Below are 18,177 nucleotides of genomic sequence, written 5' to 3'. Positions count from 1 at the left end.
GTTGTGTCGTTAGTGCAGTGAAGACTGTGAATGAGGATATTCTGCCCCGCAATCACACTCTCAAAAATACAGTTCACTGTTAAAATAGAGCTTTATTAGTTTCATTATAACACAGCCGCAGCACATTTGCAGACAAAGTGAATCATGGAGACGTTCACCACTCGCACGCGCACAAAGGAACGCACATACACCGTAAAGAGACACACACAGTCAACCAGAGAATGAAACACTCACACTAAACGTCTGATATCACCTCTGGATCGTGTCAGGAGAAGCAATGCCAGAGATTAAAAATCAGATAATAATGAACAACATCATCACTACAGTGTTGAGAGGAGGGGAAAAAAAAACAATCAGGGGGAAGGTATGAAAGTATTTAAACCACAGTGAGATCAAATAAATGTCCTGCATTACAGTTCTTCTTCTTGACTTTAAGTATGAACATGAGAAGCTGGAAATCAACAACACTGATAATGTAATAACACTCCTGCCACAGCTCACAAGCCAGTTGTCAGAATTTTGCTTTACTGCAGCACAGAAGCTGTAAACGGTCGATGAGGCGTGATGCTTGAGGAGCTTCGCTTTTGCAGGTACAGAGCGAAAAGCTGTGAGGAAAGTACCAGAGCGAGAAGAGACTCGATAATAAGCAGCGGCAGCTTAATCAGCAAAAAGCTTAGTATCGGCAACGCGCGAGTCAGACTGTGCTTTTCTCGCCAGAGAAGTAAACTTGCTCAAGTTGTTCTACTCGTCTTAAATTAGGATGGAGGATATGAATAAAAGAGGAAGTCAGTTTTAAGAGTGCGGTGACCTGTGGAGAAACTATCGCTGTCAGTAACACACAGTAGTTTGGTCCCACTAAAAGGGAAGCACGTAAAGGTTCAAAGCTTTCTCTCCACGCTGAAGCTGTGGCCTCAAATCATCTAACGTAAGCACTGATTTGCCTTCCTGCTATAAATCTGTAAACTGCAGTCAGTTTGGTTAGAATAGAGTTTACCTGTGGTTATTAGTCAGTTAATTTCAACAATACTTTTAGGTGCATGCAGTTAGTCCACGTAAGCTTCACAAGGACATTATTGCTAAGGATTCGCTTTGAGATGAGCTTCAAGGATTGGCCACTTACTAATTCACCAAATATGGCACAAACCTTTTGTGCATTTGTCAGATTTCTTCCTTCTTAAACACTCACACACTCTCACACACTCATTATTCAAATAACACTCAGCATCCCACGCACGCTGCAGCACTGGAGTAAACACCGGCTTCTCTCAGCACGGGCCGGCGCGGGGTACGAGTCGTCTTCAAACGTCCGCTCTTCCTCTTTTAATCTTTACCGTACCTCGCCGCAGTAGCTGGGAGCAGACTATAGTTTGTGATACTGGCACCGGTTAGTCCTGGTTCTCGCAGATCTGTGGGAACTCCTTGTAGATCTGCTGCACGATCAGCTTATCCATCTGTTTCGCCGTAGCGCTCCCTTCATCCTCGCCGGGATCTTCTTCCTCCCTGAGAATCCTCTGCAGCGTCCCCTGCAGATCCGACAGGCGGTGCCGGTGCTCGAGGTAGTCCGTCGAGCGCATTATGGAGTGCATGAGGGAGAGATACTCCATCCGCAGCTTCACAGGGAGGGACAAGGAGAAAAAATAATCATGTGCCTGACAAATATGGATGCAATGCATCCATGAAATATGATTTCCTCCTTTTGTTTGACAGTTTGACTTAAACGTTTTGCCTTTGAATCCCGTAACCCAAACAAGCAAACAACAGAATCACCCCTCTCTCTCTTTCCAGAGCCACAGTGGCCCACTAAAGCCCACTTCCTTATCAGCAACTTAATTACATCAGCAGCTTTCAGTGTCCCACCTTGTCACCAGGTGAAAGGTCAGATATCTGTCGAACGGCGATGTCGATCATCACCATCATGTCGGTGCGGTAGAAGATGTCGGCAGTCTCTCGGCTGGCGAAAACATCCTGCAGGAACTTGAGCACCGAGTGCGGTGCAGGCGGAGTGTGTTTGAACATGCACACGGGGTCGTCTGGGGGCGGGAAAGGACATGAAAAATGTAAAAAAAAAAAGAAGACGCATGAAGAATATTTATGAAGGATAAAGTGAGGACGCTCCCAAAAATAGTTTCTTTTACCGCCTCTGTTCAGGAGCAGCAGCACTTTCTCTGAGAGGATCTTGACGTTTTTCTGCTTCAGTTCGTTCATGATCACGTTGTTGCTGGGAGCTTGACACAATCAAGCAGCACAACTATTAAACTTCTTTCTACGTAAACCCATTTCAAGGTAAAAATGATCCAGAGAACACTGAAATTATGGCCTTGCTCCATTTGTTATAATTACAAATAAAACCAACTCCTTCAGGTTCCTGCTATGATTTGTACAAAAACGCTGATAAAGGCATCTGTGGAGGCCGTTCTCACCTGTGTGGTGCAGGTTGAAGGAAAGCACGAGGTTCAGGAAGATGTCAGGCAGCTGCTCTGTGGGATCAGAGGGATGCCCGTCCTCCACCACACCCAGCAGAAACTGAACAAACTCGGCATTCAAGTGTTCTGCAAGCAGGGAGAGTCCAGTGTTTTTTATTAGAGTGATACAACATGAAGTATGGTGACATTCCTGTTGGAATGTCAAAAGAGGGAATGTTGGGATTCAGAGATTCTTTTATTGCTACCATATAATTTACCTTATGAAGAATGTATTAATAACATGTTTTACAGTATCATTTATCAGTAATATTTCCTACAGGGTTTATATTGCATTGAATATGTCTGTCATCACATTGACCTTTCTATTTTTACAGGTTGAGTTCATTCTATACACAATGCATAAATGTGCTTGGTTAGAGTTGATGTTCCATTCTAGAAGGTTTTAAGCTTCACTGGTGAGAGTGTCCAGATGATACATGCTGAGGGGAGATGAGAACATAGCAGGTTAATTGCATGCACGCTTACGATACACATATTAATCTAGTAGCAGGTCTGAGCGAAGGCCTAAGCGTCTTCTGCTTCTTTGAGACTGGCTGCAAAGTACTCTACTTAGTGATTAATGACGAGGGTCCATTATTAGCTCTCAGAGATGCTGAGACCTGAAGTTATTACCCTAAAAGGCAAGTAATGTAGAAAAGGGAAGTTATATGTCGGTGTATGGTTATTAGAAGTGTACGTGATGTACCCTTGTCTGCACGGGTTGAACTTTTGCCCGTCTGTCACCATGTATTTTTGAACTGTATTGACGTAGGTGTGATATTTTACCCTATAAAACCAGAACCCAGTGTATTCTTGTCAGAGCAAAACAATCCGTATGCTGATGGTTGGTTGTTCTCCTGTGATAATAAAACTCATCGTTTGATTGCACTTTTCCGGAGCCTCCGTCGTTTGTTGTCTGGTCTGAAGTTGATCGATCTCGCAGCACTGCACACAATAGCCTTTAGGCTGAGCTTTTAAATCACACGTGTCAAACTTCTTGATGTGTTTAGCTTGAATAAGCCTCTCATAATGTGCTGGAAATGATGACAAAAGCACAGCCAGGAAGCTGAACTCAAAGCACTGCTTTGTGTCACACAGCAGATTCATCCAATGATGAGAGAGCAGACATACCGTAGTGATGATATGGAACCTGCTCTCCCATTGAGAATATCATAGTTAGCAGCAAAGCTGTGTAGCACATCTTCTGGTGTTCTGAAGGAAAAACATTAAAAAAAAAAAGAGTGAATCAGACAAACGTGGGTAACTTTTAACTGAACTATAAAACAAGAGGAACTGCAATGAGTGACATTTTCACCTTGTGTGTCAGTCTGAAGATCTCTTGCCAGCTCCATGGGGAGGATGGAGTTGAGAAGGGCGGAGATGAGAGCAGCATCCAGGCTGCACATCGCCCCAAAAACTTTGAGCAGCAACAGCCGCAAAGACACACGGTGCTCCTGCACGAAGGCGACAACGAGACCGGATCACCACACAACATGCACAACAACAGTAAAGCTCTGACTGAGGTCAGCCAGGCTGAACAAGGGCGGCTCTGACAGATGCTTCACACAGATATCCAACTACACAAACACGAACATCGTGCTGATTTTGGGCTTTTAATAGTTTCTTTGAACTGTTTGTCCAGAGTCAGATGATTGTACAGCACAGACCGGACACTTTTGGAAGCCATCAAAAAGCTTCTGGAACAACTCTGGGCTCTTCTTCTTGGAAGAATTGATAAAGTTCATTTAAACTGGTTGGTTCCTGGCATGGGCTCAACTTTTAGGTGCAGCAAATGATTAATAGGGTTATGGTCAGGCCTTTGAGAAGCTTTTCCACATGACTAATTCTAGCCTGTTTTAGCCAAAACCAGCGATCAGTGTCCTGTCCGAAAACCCGGTTGTGTCCAAGTTTCAGTCATCTAGCTGTTGATTTGAGGTGAAGTTGAAGAATTTGGAGGTAGTTGTCCTCCTTCTTCTCGAACTGAAGAAGCTTCTCGGATGAGAGGTGAAACGTCTTCAAGCAACTTAAAGAAGTCCAGACGCTTTTCTTTGCAAGCTCCTTTGACTACGATGACCTGGATGACTGAGAACCTTCACAGACATATTGTCCTCCTTCGTTATTCCATCCACTTTATGCAATGTACCAATACCACTGGAAACAAAACAGTCCAGAGCGTGATGCTACCACCACCATGTTTGACAGCTGATCATCAAACGTTTCTCTAGAAGGTTTTCCCGTTGTTCTGAGTTAATCCAGCGAACGCTGTCAAACGAATCAATTTTTACGCAGGCAAAGAGAAACTACCAGTCGTATCAGTCATGATACAATCACGTTATGAGGCCTTGGTCTTTGCAAGTTAAAAAGCACTGTAGGACCTTCAGCACTACTTATTAAAAGATTACAGATGTGTATCTATACTTTTGACCTTCAGAGAAAATACAAAATAAATCCAAACTTGTTGAACCTAGTTCTTGTTTTTTAAAGCCATTAAAGATGTATGCTGTACAATCATTCCATCCTGGTAAAAGGAGAGTTTAAATAAATAATTAAAAGCCCAAAATGATGACATTCAGTGTAACTTCTTACCAAAAATATGAAAAATATCAAACACACAATATTTGCCGCAGTTCTTTCTGAGGCATCGCGACATTTTACGGTTGATGCTTTATTTTTATTTGAGTCAAACATCAAATCCTTTGTTGTGTTCACATCACATCTCACCATCTGATAATAGGAAACCAGGGACAGCACGTTCTCAAAGTCGTTGGCCTTGCACATCCTCTTACACACCTCTGGATCTGCATCGGTCTGAGGACACAAAGCAAAGGCAGTCACATTACATAACAATGAAACTTCATAATCCCCAAACAATCAGACTCCCACACATCGCAGGAGCGCCATTAACAGCTCATCTGGGCATCCCACTGTGGCTCAGCACAAACTGCCAACAAAGCTCATTCAGCAGCCTGAAGCGGTTCCAGATTCAGTCTTTAAGTGCGTCGCTGGATTTGGGAGCCGTCTGAGCCGCTCTGATCCCATCAGACGCGTCTGGTATTTACTACACAACATCTGGACGCGTCCTGGGTTCGCATCACAGGCTTATCAGAGGAAATGTTCACATCACAATCATAACAACAGATCAGTCCTGTCTACTAGGTATGTAAAAACACATTGAAAAGCTTCCCTCTCCTGACCTAAATCCACTTCCTTCCAGTTTCCTTGGATGTTTGCTCTTCTTCTTCTTCTTGCTTGTTACAGTTTTATAAATGAATCCCGTTGGCATATTTAACAGAAACGCATACCAGTATCTTCAGCAGCTCCTCGAGGTAGCAGGCGATGAGAGCGTGATCTTCATGAAGCGCCCAGCTACGCTGCTGGGAGTCGTCCCGGTGACGGGCGAGGTCGCTGAAGATCACCTCCAGCCGCTGTTCATCGTGACACACCTGGCCCTGCGGCAGCGCCGCACTCAGGTCCTACAGGGACGGATAAGAAACATCAGCACACGCCTGCGTTTGTTTAACCCGTTACAGCGAACACACAGGCTCACACTAAAGGACAGACGAAACAACACTTTTGTTTTCTGTTTAGTGGATGGCTGGAGTTGTATTTCAGGTCACCTGGCTTTCGCTCTCATGTTTCTATGTTCTTGTCTCCATGAAGAGAGAAAAACATTTATTTTCTAATCGTTTCACTGCGTTTGAAACCTTCCAAAGAGAAGCCTCCTTCTTCCTTTTGATCAGAGACACACGAGCAAAGAATTTACTGGAACTCTTTGACTAAAAACACCCAAATAAAAAACTATTCCCCACTGCTGCTGTAACATAAAGAAAACCATCACTATTACGCATCTCCAAACAGTTATTAGTTATGTCATCCTTAAATATAAAAACATTTATCAGAGCAGCTTTAAAGGTGAAGACCAGAGTTTTTTCTTGGTGTTTGTGTTAATCATCTTGGATGTGCGCTAACGGAAACACACAGGGCCGAGCTAGAGGTGGCTGAGTTGAAAGATTTTCATTGGAGGTTAAGCGGGATTAGAAACGAGTCCATTGGAGGGACGGCTCAGGTCGAGCGGTTTGGAGGCAAGGCTGAGATGGATACAAAAGACACTGAAGAAAAGAAGAAGACCTCAGAAAAGATTCATGGATGCAGCGAAGGAGGACGTGCAGAGCAGTGGTGTGCCAGAGGAGGATGATAGGAAGGCAGATGACCTGATGTGGTGACCCATAAAGGAAGAATCCAATGAAGTCGATGAAGATCTTGGATGTGTGCGGGCAGCACAGCTGGGCACATTGACGGTTGTTTTATAAAGAGGCTGTCCTCCGCAGTTCATTAAGAAAGCATTAAAGCCAGCATGAACTGATGAGCCACAAAATTAAACTGGTATTTATCTGGATTTTACCAGCACTGACCCCCATCCCCCCCGTGGTAATGGCACTGGCGTGAGTCCTGGTCCAGGAAGCAGGTTTAGTGAAATTTGATTTTTTTAAACACAGTATGAGACTTAACTCTGAGCTAACTCTGAATCTAACCAGCTTTCTGGCAGGTTTGTGTCTGCCCCCTCCCCTCCTTTGCTGAACCTGAAACATCTGTCTGACATTCAGTTTCATTTCCTCACTCACACGGTCCACATCAAAGCTCATATCACAGCTCACAGATGGCATCTTGTTACAATTTATATAAATATTTGAGTCCAGACTGTGCACTGATGCGCTGAGACTCTAAAATGGGAAGAAATGTGGTTTAAAGTGGGACTTTGAATCCAGGCTGCAGGCGGTCTGAACCTTTGTGGCAGCATTTCATCATAAAACAGATGACAGGCTGGAAGAAAAGATTTTAAACGCTGTTGAGAACAATAAAAAAAAAAATCTAACAATATTTACTTTAAACCCTAAGATCCTTTCCACTACAAATCACCAAAATCAGTCTTCCTGATTTCAAAGGTACATGAGCTGCGTCTCATCTGCCACGTTCTTCGTCCCTCTCAGCTGAATAATGATATCCGAGGCTTTAATACTTCTATCATGAACATTTAAGTTGGGCGTTGACACTGAATCATTTCTCTGCCCCTGCTCTTTCTTCATCACGGTCCGCATCGGCACAAATTAACATTCCACTGGATTCTATTGGACGCTCTTCATCTACCTGTTGCCATGGTGAATCCTCCATGTGCTTAACTCGGGGTGAACATACTCTGAGTTGACCGATAAGATTTTCTGGAAGTGAGAACTCAAGTTTCCCATCTCAGATTTAAATGTTTGATTCAGAGTTTGTTAAACCTGCTTTCTGGAATTCCCAATCAGGATCACAATCAAAGCCATGGAGTAGAACAAACCAGACCCACGAAGGCTCCACCCCCTTGAGTCCAGCTGATCTGCTGCCAAACACCACAGGACAGCACCCTACTCACGTCCTGAGAGTTCGAAGTTGCCATAGCAACACAAGGCAGGCTGTTTAACACTGTGGCTGACTCTAATTTTGATTTTGTTTGAACTTCTTCTTCTAAGTTGAGTGTTTTACATATTAAAACAACCTGATGAGACCGCAGACTATTCGAGCTCTTCAACAGGATGTGTGCACACATGTCAGCGTGTAAACACAGGATGGAGCCACAAGTTGGCATCTACTGGGATTTGGGGTCACATTACCCACTCCACCACAATCTCCACCTGACAGCAGTGGAAACAGAAAAGCGTGACGCTTGTATCTAAAGATGTGTGAGTGATCCTGTGTGAACTTCCCTCGCTGCTAAATGCAGCGGGAGCTGAAACTCTAAACGACTCCGGCGTTCTGCTCTTAAACTGGCTGGGCGCCAGTGTGCTGGAGCCACGCCATGTGATGAAAACAAATCTGACCTTGCTCTCCACCAACGAGACGAGGACTTGCTCCAAAGCGGGGGAGGCCTGCGGCAAAGTGGTCTGCAGATGGGCGACCACCACGCCGACGGCGACCCGCGACAGCTCGTAGCTCAAGCCCGTGTTCTTTCGCACCAGCTCGATCAGTTCAGCTCCAATGGTCATGGGAACCACCTCAGAGGTCGAGGAGCTGCCAGGAGGGTTTTCAGCAACAGACGGGGGGGCGACGGGCCACTCAGGCTCCCGCTGGTCCTCCTCAGCAGCAGGAGAAGCAGGAGCAGCAGGCTGTGGAGGGGTGCTGCGCTGGGAGGGTGGGGTAGGCTGGGGGGGCTGCGGTGCGGGGCTTTTCTTTGCAGGAGCCGGCTGAGGAGACGAGTCAGAGGGCAGCAGGTCCGGAGGCGGCCCGGGGGGCTTGACACGGGACGGCACAGGAGGAGGAGGGGTGCTGGAAATACTTGGCAGACTGACTTCAGAGGAGATCGGAGAGAGGGAGGAGCCCGTGTCTATGGAGGTGGTGCTGATCGAGAGGGAGGGAGCAGGGGACGAGGGAAGAGAGGACACTCTGGAGGGGACCTCTGGCTCTGCTGAGAGAGAGGAAGAGAGCTCCAGTTACAGAAAGGAGAGCGCAAACAGGAATGACTAAGAATAGAGCTGCAGGAGCAAAAACACTGAGAGCGTAATCTGTTTTTAGGTGACGAGTGCAAGGCTTAAAGTCACCTGGACGCCGGTGGTTCCTCTGCTTTTCAGGGGGAGGCGGAGTGATCGGAGCAGCACGCCGGGCCTGAGGTGGCACCTGATGGAAGGGACGGAGACAACAAACATGTCATCTCGCGGTCCAGGAGGAGCACAGCTGGCTGATGGAGATTTAACTTCCACAGCTCAGCATTAACATTGAACTCAGAGAACTAATCTTTTTAAGATAAAATAATCTCATCAAACACTCAAAAATATCCACAGAAAAAATGCATTCGCGTTCCTATTTTTCTATAAAATTAGATATTAAAAAAATGTGTTTTTTGATGCGGTGATATTTTCTTTTGTGCACAGATTATTCTTATTCTCAAATTAACATTTCATCTTTTCTTCACAGAGGAGAAAGATCCAGATTCATGTTGCTGCTCATCTTTGCTGCCACATGCAGACATGCCTCACAAAAAATGTGTTTACAGCAAAGTCTATCCATGAACAGATGGTGAAGCACTGCGTGAGAAAAGGAGCAGGAATGATAAAAATAAGTAACTAATGCGGTTTATTGGTATTAACGTGTTGTCTATTGTTACAAAATAATTATGGGTCACAGTAATTACCAACTAGTAGCAAAAAAAAAAAAAAAAGGGCTCACAAACAAAGCTCCCACATTTCAGGTCCCTTGTGAAACCTGAACAGCACATATTAAAAAAGATTAATGGCACAATCACAAAGACAACCAAGTGTACTTACAATTATACTAACAAAAATAATAAAAAATTGTTGGGTTAAAAAAATGTTGTGTATAAAATCAAGACAGACACTGAAAGCAGGTCACGCTGTGGAGGAACCAATGAGCAGATCAACCTGTTGTCTGAGCTTCATGAAAACTCATTTACACTCCGGCTAATATCATCGCCTTTCACAAATAGATCAGTACTGGGACACGCATTATAATGCAAAAAGTCTTGAGGAACGCCTCATTCGTTATGTGCTTGAAATGCACCTGAAAGTCAATATTTGGTATCATGGTTCTAATACAGCAAGTTTCTCAAACTGCTTTATACAACATGCCTCACAGACCCATTCATACAAGCACTTTTTTCTACAGTTAAGTGCTTTCTGTCTGACATTCACACAAATTCATACTCCCATGAAGGCATTACAGAGCAACTCAGGGTCAGTATCTTGCCCAAGGATATCTGGCATGCAGACTGAACCACCGGCCTTCCTATTAGCACAAGACCTGCTCTACGTCCTGAGCCACAGCCGCCTCTTCAGCACAGCCTGAACTCTCTTAGTCAAACTTTCTTCTAGTTTCTTTAAGCAGTCTTCAGGAATAGTTCTCCAGGCTTCTTGAAGGACATTCAGAGCTCTTTTTGGCTGCCTTTTATTTGATTCTGTCAAAGTGATCGCACACAGCTTCAGTAATGTTGAGTCTGAATTTGGATTCATCGCTCCCTCCGCTGTTGCCACTGATTTTTGATGGATCAACTGCAGAGTCAGATGCATTGTTCAGGTACTGTGTCAGGTCTTTGCTGCATTTCTGTTGGCCATGACTTTCAGATACTGTTCATCAGCTGTAGATAGATTTTTTTAATACCTGACACTTCCTCTTTTATTCTTCACCTGTCCAGTTTCCTCATATTTATTAAGTACACACTAACTGGTTCTTTCCTGTGTTGTCTGTTATATGTAGACACAACGGTGGTTCATCCTGTGAGTTAGGTGCCTTTTGTATGCCTGAATGATTCACAGTCAGGTTACAGGTAAAAGGATTGAACTAAAAATAAGTTAAAAAAAACAGCAAATGTTCAAAGAGAAACTCTAAAAGACCTTTAGAAAGCCTGGAGAACTATTGCTTAAGACCACTTAAAAAAACTTCGTCTGACATCTTGAAAGCAAAATATAAAGAAATGAGGAGTGGCTCAAGACTTTTGCACAGTGCTGCATGATACACAAACACCAGCATGAAACTTTTCTTCATTTTTTTTCAGAACATTGTTTAGAAATGCGACCCGACAGGTACAGAGCGGCTCTGACTCCACTCTTTAAACTCCTTTTTCGCAGCACATGCACCAGAGCAGCATCACAGCTGAGCAGACAATAATAAACAATAATATTTATATGTATATATCAGATTGATTGCCATGCCCTGCACCTCTTGCATGCACCGAGGCTTTTTCATGTTAATAATTCACATTTATATTAACAGATTAATTGGAGCATGAGGTAAGAAAAACTGCACCTGCTTGTTACCTGATAAAAACCCTGTTGTCCTTGCATACTGTCCATGCTTCCTGATAACGGCACGCTTCCCTGTCGTTGATAGTCTCTGCTAAGGCCATTGGGTGGAGGAGGGGTTTGACTGAGCGATATCTCACTGCTGGAAGATGGGAGGCCCTGTTTGTGACTGGCGGAGGACGAACTTCGCCGAGCGAGGGTCTCCTTTCTGTGATGGATGAGCTTTCTGCGACAGAGGAGGGCAGCGATTCAAACACAGCACACAGAGAAACACTGAGCTGCACCATCTCCATAAAGAGCTTCACTCACTGCAGAACATCCCGCTGCTCCAGATTGTATTTGCCTCCATTCTTTAAGGCCACATTGTGGATTCCTTCGATCGCTCTGTCGATGGACTGCAGTACCTCATCCTGCTCTGGAGCCTGAGAGAGAGAGGCGGGGGATAAACTCAATGAAATATTAAGTGGCATACAAAATGATCAAAACCGGGCAAGCCATATGGCTCTGAGGGTGAGACAAACTGGGACGGTTATCTAACATAAACAGCCTTTTAACCAGAGTCACACATGCTCACTGAGGCTGCACATTCAGGCCAATGTCATTAATTACAGTCAGCGCTCCTCTCCTGTGAGACACTTTTTTTTCTTTTAAATAACATGCTCTGACTAGTTCACTATGAGTCTGGAGACTGCTGAGCTCATCTGGGTGTGACTGAGAGGGAATCAAAGTTATGTGGAAGGAACAGCTACTTTTGAAAACAATGAGAGAGCAGAAAAGGAAAATGATACACAGTCACAGGAGGAGATTAGTTCATCTGAGCAGAAACAATGGCTCTGTGTGGCAGAGGTGGTGGCCTTGAATCTGCTCTATCTCTCATCCTTACTCAGTATTTCCCCTTGTCATCCTCTTATATTGCATCCTTTCCTGACTCTTTTCCTGTCCCATCCTCCTGCAAGCTCCTCTCTGTCGCAGTCAGCAACTGCAGTGCAGGGAGAAAAAAAGCCACCCCGTGTCCCTCCATACTGCAACCTTTGCAATAATTTATGGCTTATTATTTCGCAAGCATGCATTCCCCCACCCTGACACCCTCAACATGGCTTGCACTGCAGCACATATAGCGGTACACTGAATCCGTCTGATCGCATCAATTCAGCCGCTTTACTACGCATTCCCTGGATTTCACGTCACCCCAGGGTGCAGCTCGGTCACTGATGCCATTCACTGAAACCAAAGAGGGAAAGTGAGCATTGCAAACATTGTTTTTACCTGGATTTTTTCGATATACGAGGCGGGGATGTAGCCGGTTTCCCCCGAGCTGCAGTGGGACCCCAGCCACCAGTGTTTGTTGCTCCTCTCCAGGATTAAAAAGCTTTCTCCGGCCGCGAAGTGCAGCGAGTTGGGCTCCGAGGATCGGAAGGCGTACAAAGACCGGTACATACTTTAATGACACTTTAAGACAGCGAAACGACCCGATAACGACAGAGAAGGGTTATCTGGAGATAAGCAGTGCCCGAGTGCCGAAATCTGCTTTGCTGGGGATGATTTAAAGCGGCTACGAAGGCATGTCTATTTACAATGCAGCTCGGATCATCTGACCCGACTGTTACCGTAAACACCGTAGGAGGGCGCTGTCACATCCCACCGAACACGCCCCCCAGACATTTTAATCAAAGACAGAGCTGACTTAGTATTTTATTTTATATCAACTTCATTGAAATTTCAGCTAAATACGGATAACACCCGACATATAGGCGACAAAAACGGAAATAAAAATGACATTAATATTTTAATATCTATACTTTTACGTAAGAGTTACCTCCATGCGTATGTAACCAACTGTTAGCCGTTATCCCGTTAATTTCGCCCTCTCCCCTTTTTTTTTCCTTCAGTACGTATTATTATTATTATTATTATTATTATTGTGCATCTGATTAACTTAAATGCGTGATGTAAACAAGATAACGCGATGTTTTTTTTTAAAGAATAAACAAAAAAGGAATAAATGAAAGATGTTCGACTTTGCATTACACAGCACCGGAAACGAGTGCCTGGTGTTACACTGTGTTATGCCCCCCAGCCTGCCACCGGTTGGGTCATCTCTCCATTTCTCTGTTAACATGGCCACTGCTGCGGTTTTTGCCAGATTTCTCCTTCAGAAATCAACCCAGGGCTTTCTGTTCTCCTCCAGAGCGGTGCCCGCTTTCAGGAGGTAGGGCGGTGTTTCGTTTTAAGGCTCACGTTTCATTAACTTACATTGTCAAAGTATTTATGAGCATACAACCTGCTATTGTTTTGACTATTATTAGTTGTTCAACACCAAGTAGTCACCAAGTTTCTTTAAGAAGTTTTTTTTTTTATCCCGCAAACCATCTAAATCTAATTTGACTGTGATATATAAGGTAAAAGATCATATCCTTATATTAAAGAAGCTTAGCGGCTTAATGTTTGTCATGCCTAAAATGATTTTTAAAAAAAAAGGTAATAGAAATTATGCAAGCTTATGTCATGAATGAACTGACTGCTTTATAGGACCCTTTGATATGGTATCACAGGGCAGCATATTTTATAGTTACACAGCATGAAGCCTGAACCTGAGCACTATAATGGCGAGGAAATGTGACTTGGTGTCAGATTGTCAGGCTAGTCTGAATATTTCAGAAACTGCTGGTCTACTGGGATTTTTCCACACAGCCGTTTCTAAGGTTTGCAAAGAACAGTCCAGAAAAAAAAATCCTCTGACTAGCAGTTCTCTGGATGAAAATCCCTTCTTTTTGTCAGAGGTTGCAGGAGAATTGTAGGAGAATGGCCAACTTTGTGGTTGACAGAAAGGCAGCAGTAAATCAAATAACCACTTACTGCAGCCGAGGCATGCAGAAAGGCATCTGTAAGTACACAGTATGTCGAACCTGGCATACTTTTGGCCACCTAGTACCAGCTGAGCATCATTTAAACATCACAGTTACCAGATCTCAGTCCATTAGAGCACTTTTGGGATGTGATGATGGTGGTGTTGCACTGTCTTTGTTTTGTTTTTTTTTTTGCAATTTTTGCACACTTGCACTTTATGTAATCATGTATTGATTGTCTGTTATATGTACCACCATGGTCTTGGAGGAACGTTGTCTCGCTTCACTGTGTATTGTACCACTACACATGATTGAAATGACAATAAAGCCACTTGACTTGAGTGTAACTATGCAGCTGATGGGGAAATTTAGATCAACCTAAACTGCAGTTCATCCAGGTTTAAATTTGAGATTATTCTTATTTATTTATTGCGTTTGTTCATCATATGGAGGACCAACACTGATGTTTTGTGCAAGAAGGGTACGATCAATTTGTGCAACAGAATGCTGGAGCTCTTCTCTTAGCCTGTTGTCTGCTGGCAGCATTAGTGCCAGATATGCCAGCAGGACCAACAAACAAATTCACAAGGCTGGAACCATCATTGGTCAGAATCTGGAGCTGTCTGAGTCACTGAGCGACAGGAGGTCACTGAAGAAACTGCACGTGGACAACCCACCACACCCGCTCCACTCCACACAACAGAGGCAGCAGACCTCTAATCTACTACTATCTCATACCTACCTGTCATACATGCTGTTTCCCGGGCTTATATTGCCAGTCGCACTGCTAAAAGCCGCTGGTGAGACTCCATCTGACCAGAGAAGCTCAGAATCAAAGAAGTGCTGATCTAGCTCAGTTTTCTGGAATAGCCTGGAAAGAAAGTGTGACAGCAGGCTAACATTTGCTGCAGCTCCTTAGACGAGCAGATATTTTGGCTCCTGGCTTGCAGAACGAGGCCTAAAGCTTTTGGCTCACATCCTTATCAGTGGGTTGGCGTGTAAAGTGGGCCGTTGGGCAGCAGCTCCGTGGTGCAGCCTGTTTTTTGAAATTCAAAGTGCAAAGATTTCTATCTGTTTCACACCCACAGTTTTTCAGTACTATAGAAAACAATTGCTACTGTTTATGGTTCTGGTTCTAACTTACTGTGGGGGTCTTGTTGTCTTTCTTTAGCCCATTTTTGTCCCGACCTCATAGACTGGAACCCTCCGATGACGAGTTGTACCAGCGCACCACAGTCTCTGTCATGCAGAAGGATGTAGACAATGGGGTCCTCGTCCACAGCTACAGCTCTGCAGGATTCAATATCGATGGAAACAGGGTGTATGGGCCTTGTGCCGTGCTGCCTCCTGCTATCCTGCAGTGGAAGGTGAAAGTGCTTTCCAGTCTGTCCTTGCAGTTTGTGAAAGTTTATGAAATTCTCTCTTTTTTTTCTTTTTTTTTGTAGTTTATTTTAACAACTATATATATGTGTGTTTTCTCTCTCTGCAGATTGGAAGTTCGAAAGATATCACAGAAGAAAGTGTTTCACTCTTCCACATGCTTGAACCAAAAATAGGTACCAATATACGCACTAAAGCAGACCTTTAAACAGATGACTGATGATTTTGTCAATTCTGCAAATTGAACATTACAATAATCTAACTTGCTTGATATGAAAGTATGGACCGATTTCACAGATTCAGTTAAAGATGAGTTTTTTAAGTGGTACAAAGCAGTTCTGGTAACCTTGATTATCAAAGCTGAGTTCACTGCAAAATGATGCCATGGTTTCTGACTTGTTTGAGGTCTTTCAGAGACAGAGTTGATTCATGTGAACAAATCTTCTGTCTCTGACTTTCTGAACCAACAACAAATATCTGTGTCTGTTCTGCTTAGTTCTAAAATGTTCTAAACATCCAGTAATTTTTCAGAGTAAAATGATCATCAATGTGAAATGATAGGTAGAACCATGTATCATCTGCATAAGAATATATATTCTGTCTTCTTTAAAGATGGAACCATACAGGAACATTTAAAGGTTAAAGAGGTAAAGAACCAAGGGCAGACCCCTGAGGAACCCCTGATTAATTTTTACTTTTGGAGTTTTTTTGGAGGTGTGATTCAGTACAATTCAATTTTATTTCTACAGTCAACAACGACAACAGTTGACTCAGGTCACTTTGTATTGTAAGGTAAGATTCATTATTGTGATGAAAACCAATCGAGGACCGGACCTGTTAAACCATCTGCATCATGAAGGCTTTGAATTAAAATGTTATGACCAACAGTGTCAAAGCAGAACTAGCACGTTTTCTTTGTTTGTTTGTTTTTTCTAAGCTAGTTTTTAACCAAAACTAAATACTGAGAAAAGTGAGTTGGTCCACAGTTATTAAAAAAACCAAAGCATTTGCTGGGTTATCTGTCATGGTTCCCGTCTTGAAAGTCTGCTCTGGCTCATTAGTCAGCACCACCAACACTCTGTATGTGGACTTGTGAAAGTGTGAGGAACTGAGCAGTAGCAGTGAGAAAGTGCAGCTCCGTTTGTATAATGGCTCCACCACACTGTTGGCACAGTCGCTTGTCTTTTGGCAAAAGTCTGTTCATGTGTCTGCCTGTTTTAACAGTCGGGCAGCGAGCGCGCTCAGTCTGTTTCAGCTCAGTCTGTTTCAGCTCAGTCTTTGTACATGAGAATCATTTGTGTTCCACTGAGTGAGGTACATTAATGTCCTTGCCAGAGTGTCCACTCTCTTCTATGTGTCCACTGAAATGTTATTGTTAATGTTATCTGCCTCATTGTCTGTTCTTCCTGGTTTGTGAAGAGATTCTCGTGCTGGGCACAGGCGCACGACTGGAACGAATCAACCCCTCGGTGCTCGCACTTCTGAAGAGTAAAGGCATCTCTGTGGAGGTGCAGGACACGGTAAAATACAAGTGATCCTGTTCTCTTTCTGACAGCATGGCATGAGCTAACAGACACTGGAATACTTCTTATTGTCTTCTTTTATGTCTTTTTTCATTCATTTATTCTGATTTGCAGCCAAACGCGTGTGCAACCTTCAACTTCCTAATGAGCGAGCGAAGAATTGTAGCCGCAGGCCTGATCCCTCCATCACCCAGCACAGCACTTGAAGTCCTTGGGAACAACAACAACATGTAGAAGGTGATCACTACAAATGGTCAGCAGTTCACTGATGATCTGCCTGTGCACAAAACTCCAGTAGTAACAAGCTCCAACACTTTATTACAACACTTATTTCCTTATAGACAAAGTTAAGTGACTCTTTTACGCTTTTCCTGACATTTATAGTGTCGTACCAGAAGATGTTCATTTAAAACTTCTTTTTAAACTTTGTCTCTGGATGATGTCAGTGGGAGCTGATACCTTTAATGTGGTCATCTAAGGCGCACACCTCTGGCTGTTCAAACCTGTTTGGACGGATCAGCCAGTCAGGAGAAGCTAGCTCAAGGGTGAGGAGCTAAAATGCTAAAAGCTTAATTCGTACAGCTGAGGGCTGCACAAAGGCCCAGTGTAACATAACTATCTGACAGTCTATAAATACAGAGCTGTAAACGAGCGCAGTAGCAGCCACCTTCACCCAGTGATCTCTGTGAGGTTTGTGTACCAGTGAATGCTGATTTTGGGTTTCCTGTCACACATTTCAGTCAGCATGTGGTTGCACATAAAAATGTCTCACATCACCGTTGTAATTCTGCTTATAGCTGCTTATAGCTCTGTGTGCATGAGTTTAAAAGAAGACTCAAGTCAAGGAATCCAGAATTAGACTGTAATAAAGTGTAAGCATGTTCTTATATATAAACACAAGTTTTGCTTGTATAAAAATATAAATGCTTTACCGCAGCATAAGTGTAATGTATTTTTATTGTTTACAATAAATCAGTAGTAAGATCACCTCAGCATGCAGTGTTTTCATTTTGAATGTGATCTGGGCAGCAGTTAAAGGGGATCGTTTGTTAAAGAAATAATTTTAATGTGGCTACCAGAGGTGCTGGTGGCCAGTGTCCTTCATTTGGATAAGCCTCTTTACTCCGTGTGTCTGTCCGTCCTCTGCATCCAGCACGCTGCCACTGACAAGCTGTTTGTG

General features: G+C 43.7%; 2 protein-coding genes across 3 annotated transcripts; one reads left to right on the top strand and one right to left on the bottom strand.

Annotated features, from left to right (window-relative positions):
- Positions 1-72: 72 nt before the first annotated feature.
- On the bottom strand, positions 73-12,923 carry nckipsd (NCK interacting protein with SH3 domain). 2 transcript variants are annotated; one of them, XM_026167885.2, is made up of 13 exons: positions 12,515-12,923; positions 11,558-11,670; positions 11,264-11,474; positions 9,035-9,110; positions 8,318-8,898; positions 5,765-5,935; positions 5,184-5,270; positions 3,778-3,916; positions 3,594-3,674; positions 2,421-2,549; positions 2,136-2,225; positions 1,858-2,030; positions 73-1,610 (listed from the first exon to the last, which is right to left on the bottom strand). In XM_026167885.2, exons 1-13 carry the CDS (start codon positions 12,683-12,685, stop codon positions 1,386-1,388), a joined length of 2,247 nt encoding a protein of 748 aa, XP_026023670.2. In that variant the 5' UTR covers positions 12,686-12,923; the 3' UTR covers positions 73-1,385. The 2 variants fall into 2 exon arrangements, with proteins under 2 accessions (XP_026023670.2, XP_026023669.2); XM_026167884.2 differs by having other exon boundaries at positions 8,318-8,901; positions 12,515-12,888.
- A 319-nt stretch (positions 12,924-13,242) lies between these two features.
- On the top strand, positions 13,243-17,984 carry ndufaf3 (NADH:ubiquinone oxidoreductase complex assembly factor). Its single transcript, XM_026167886.2, has 5 exons — positions 13,243-13,457; positions 15,266-15,461; positions 15,584-15,650; positions 16,894-16,994; positions 17,112-17,984. Exons 1-5 carry the CDS (start codon positions 13,258-13,260, stop codon positions 17,229-17,231), a joined length of 684 nt encoding a protein of 227 aa, XP_026023671.2. The 5' UTR covers positions 13,243-13,257; the 3' UTR covers positions 17,232-17,984.
- Positions 17,985-18,177: the final 193 nt, after the last annotated feature.

This window comes from Astatotilapia calliptera, chromosome 5 (assembly GCF_964374335.1).
Source record: "Astatotilapia calliptera chromosome 5, fAstCal68.1, whole genome shotgun sequence".
NCBI lineage: Eukaryota > Metazoa > Chordata > Actinopteri > Cichliformes > Cichlidae > Astatotilapia > Astatotilapia calliptera.
Note: the sequence above shows the minus strand (reverse complement) of the source record. Positions and strands in the feature narration are given on the sequence as shown.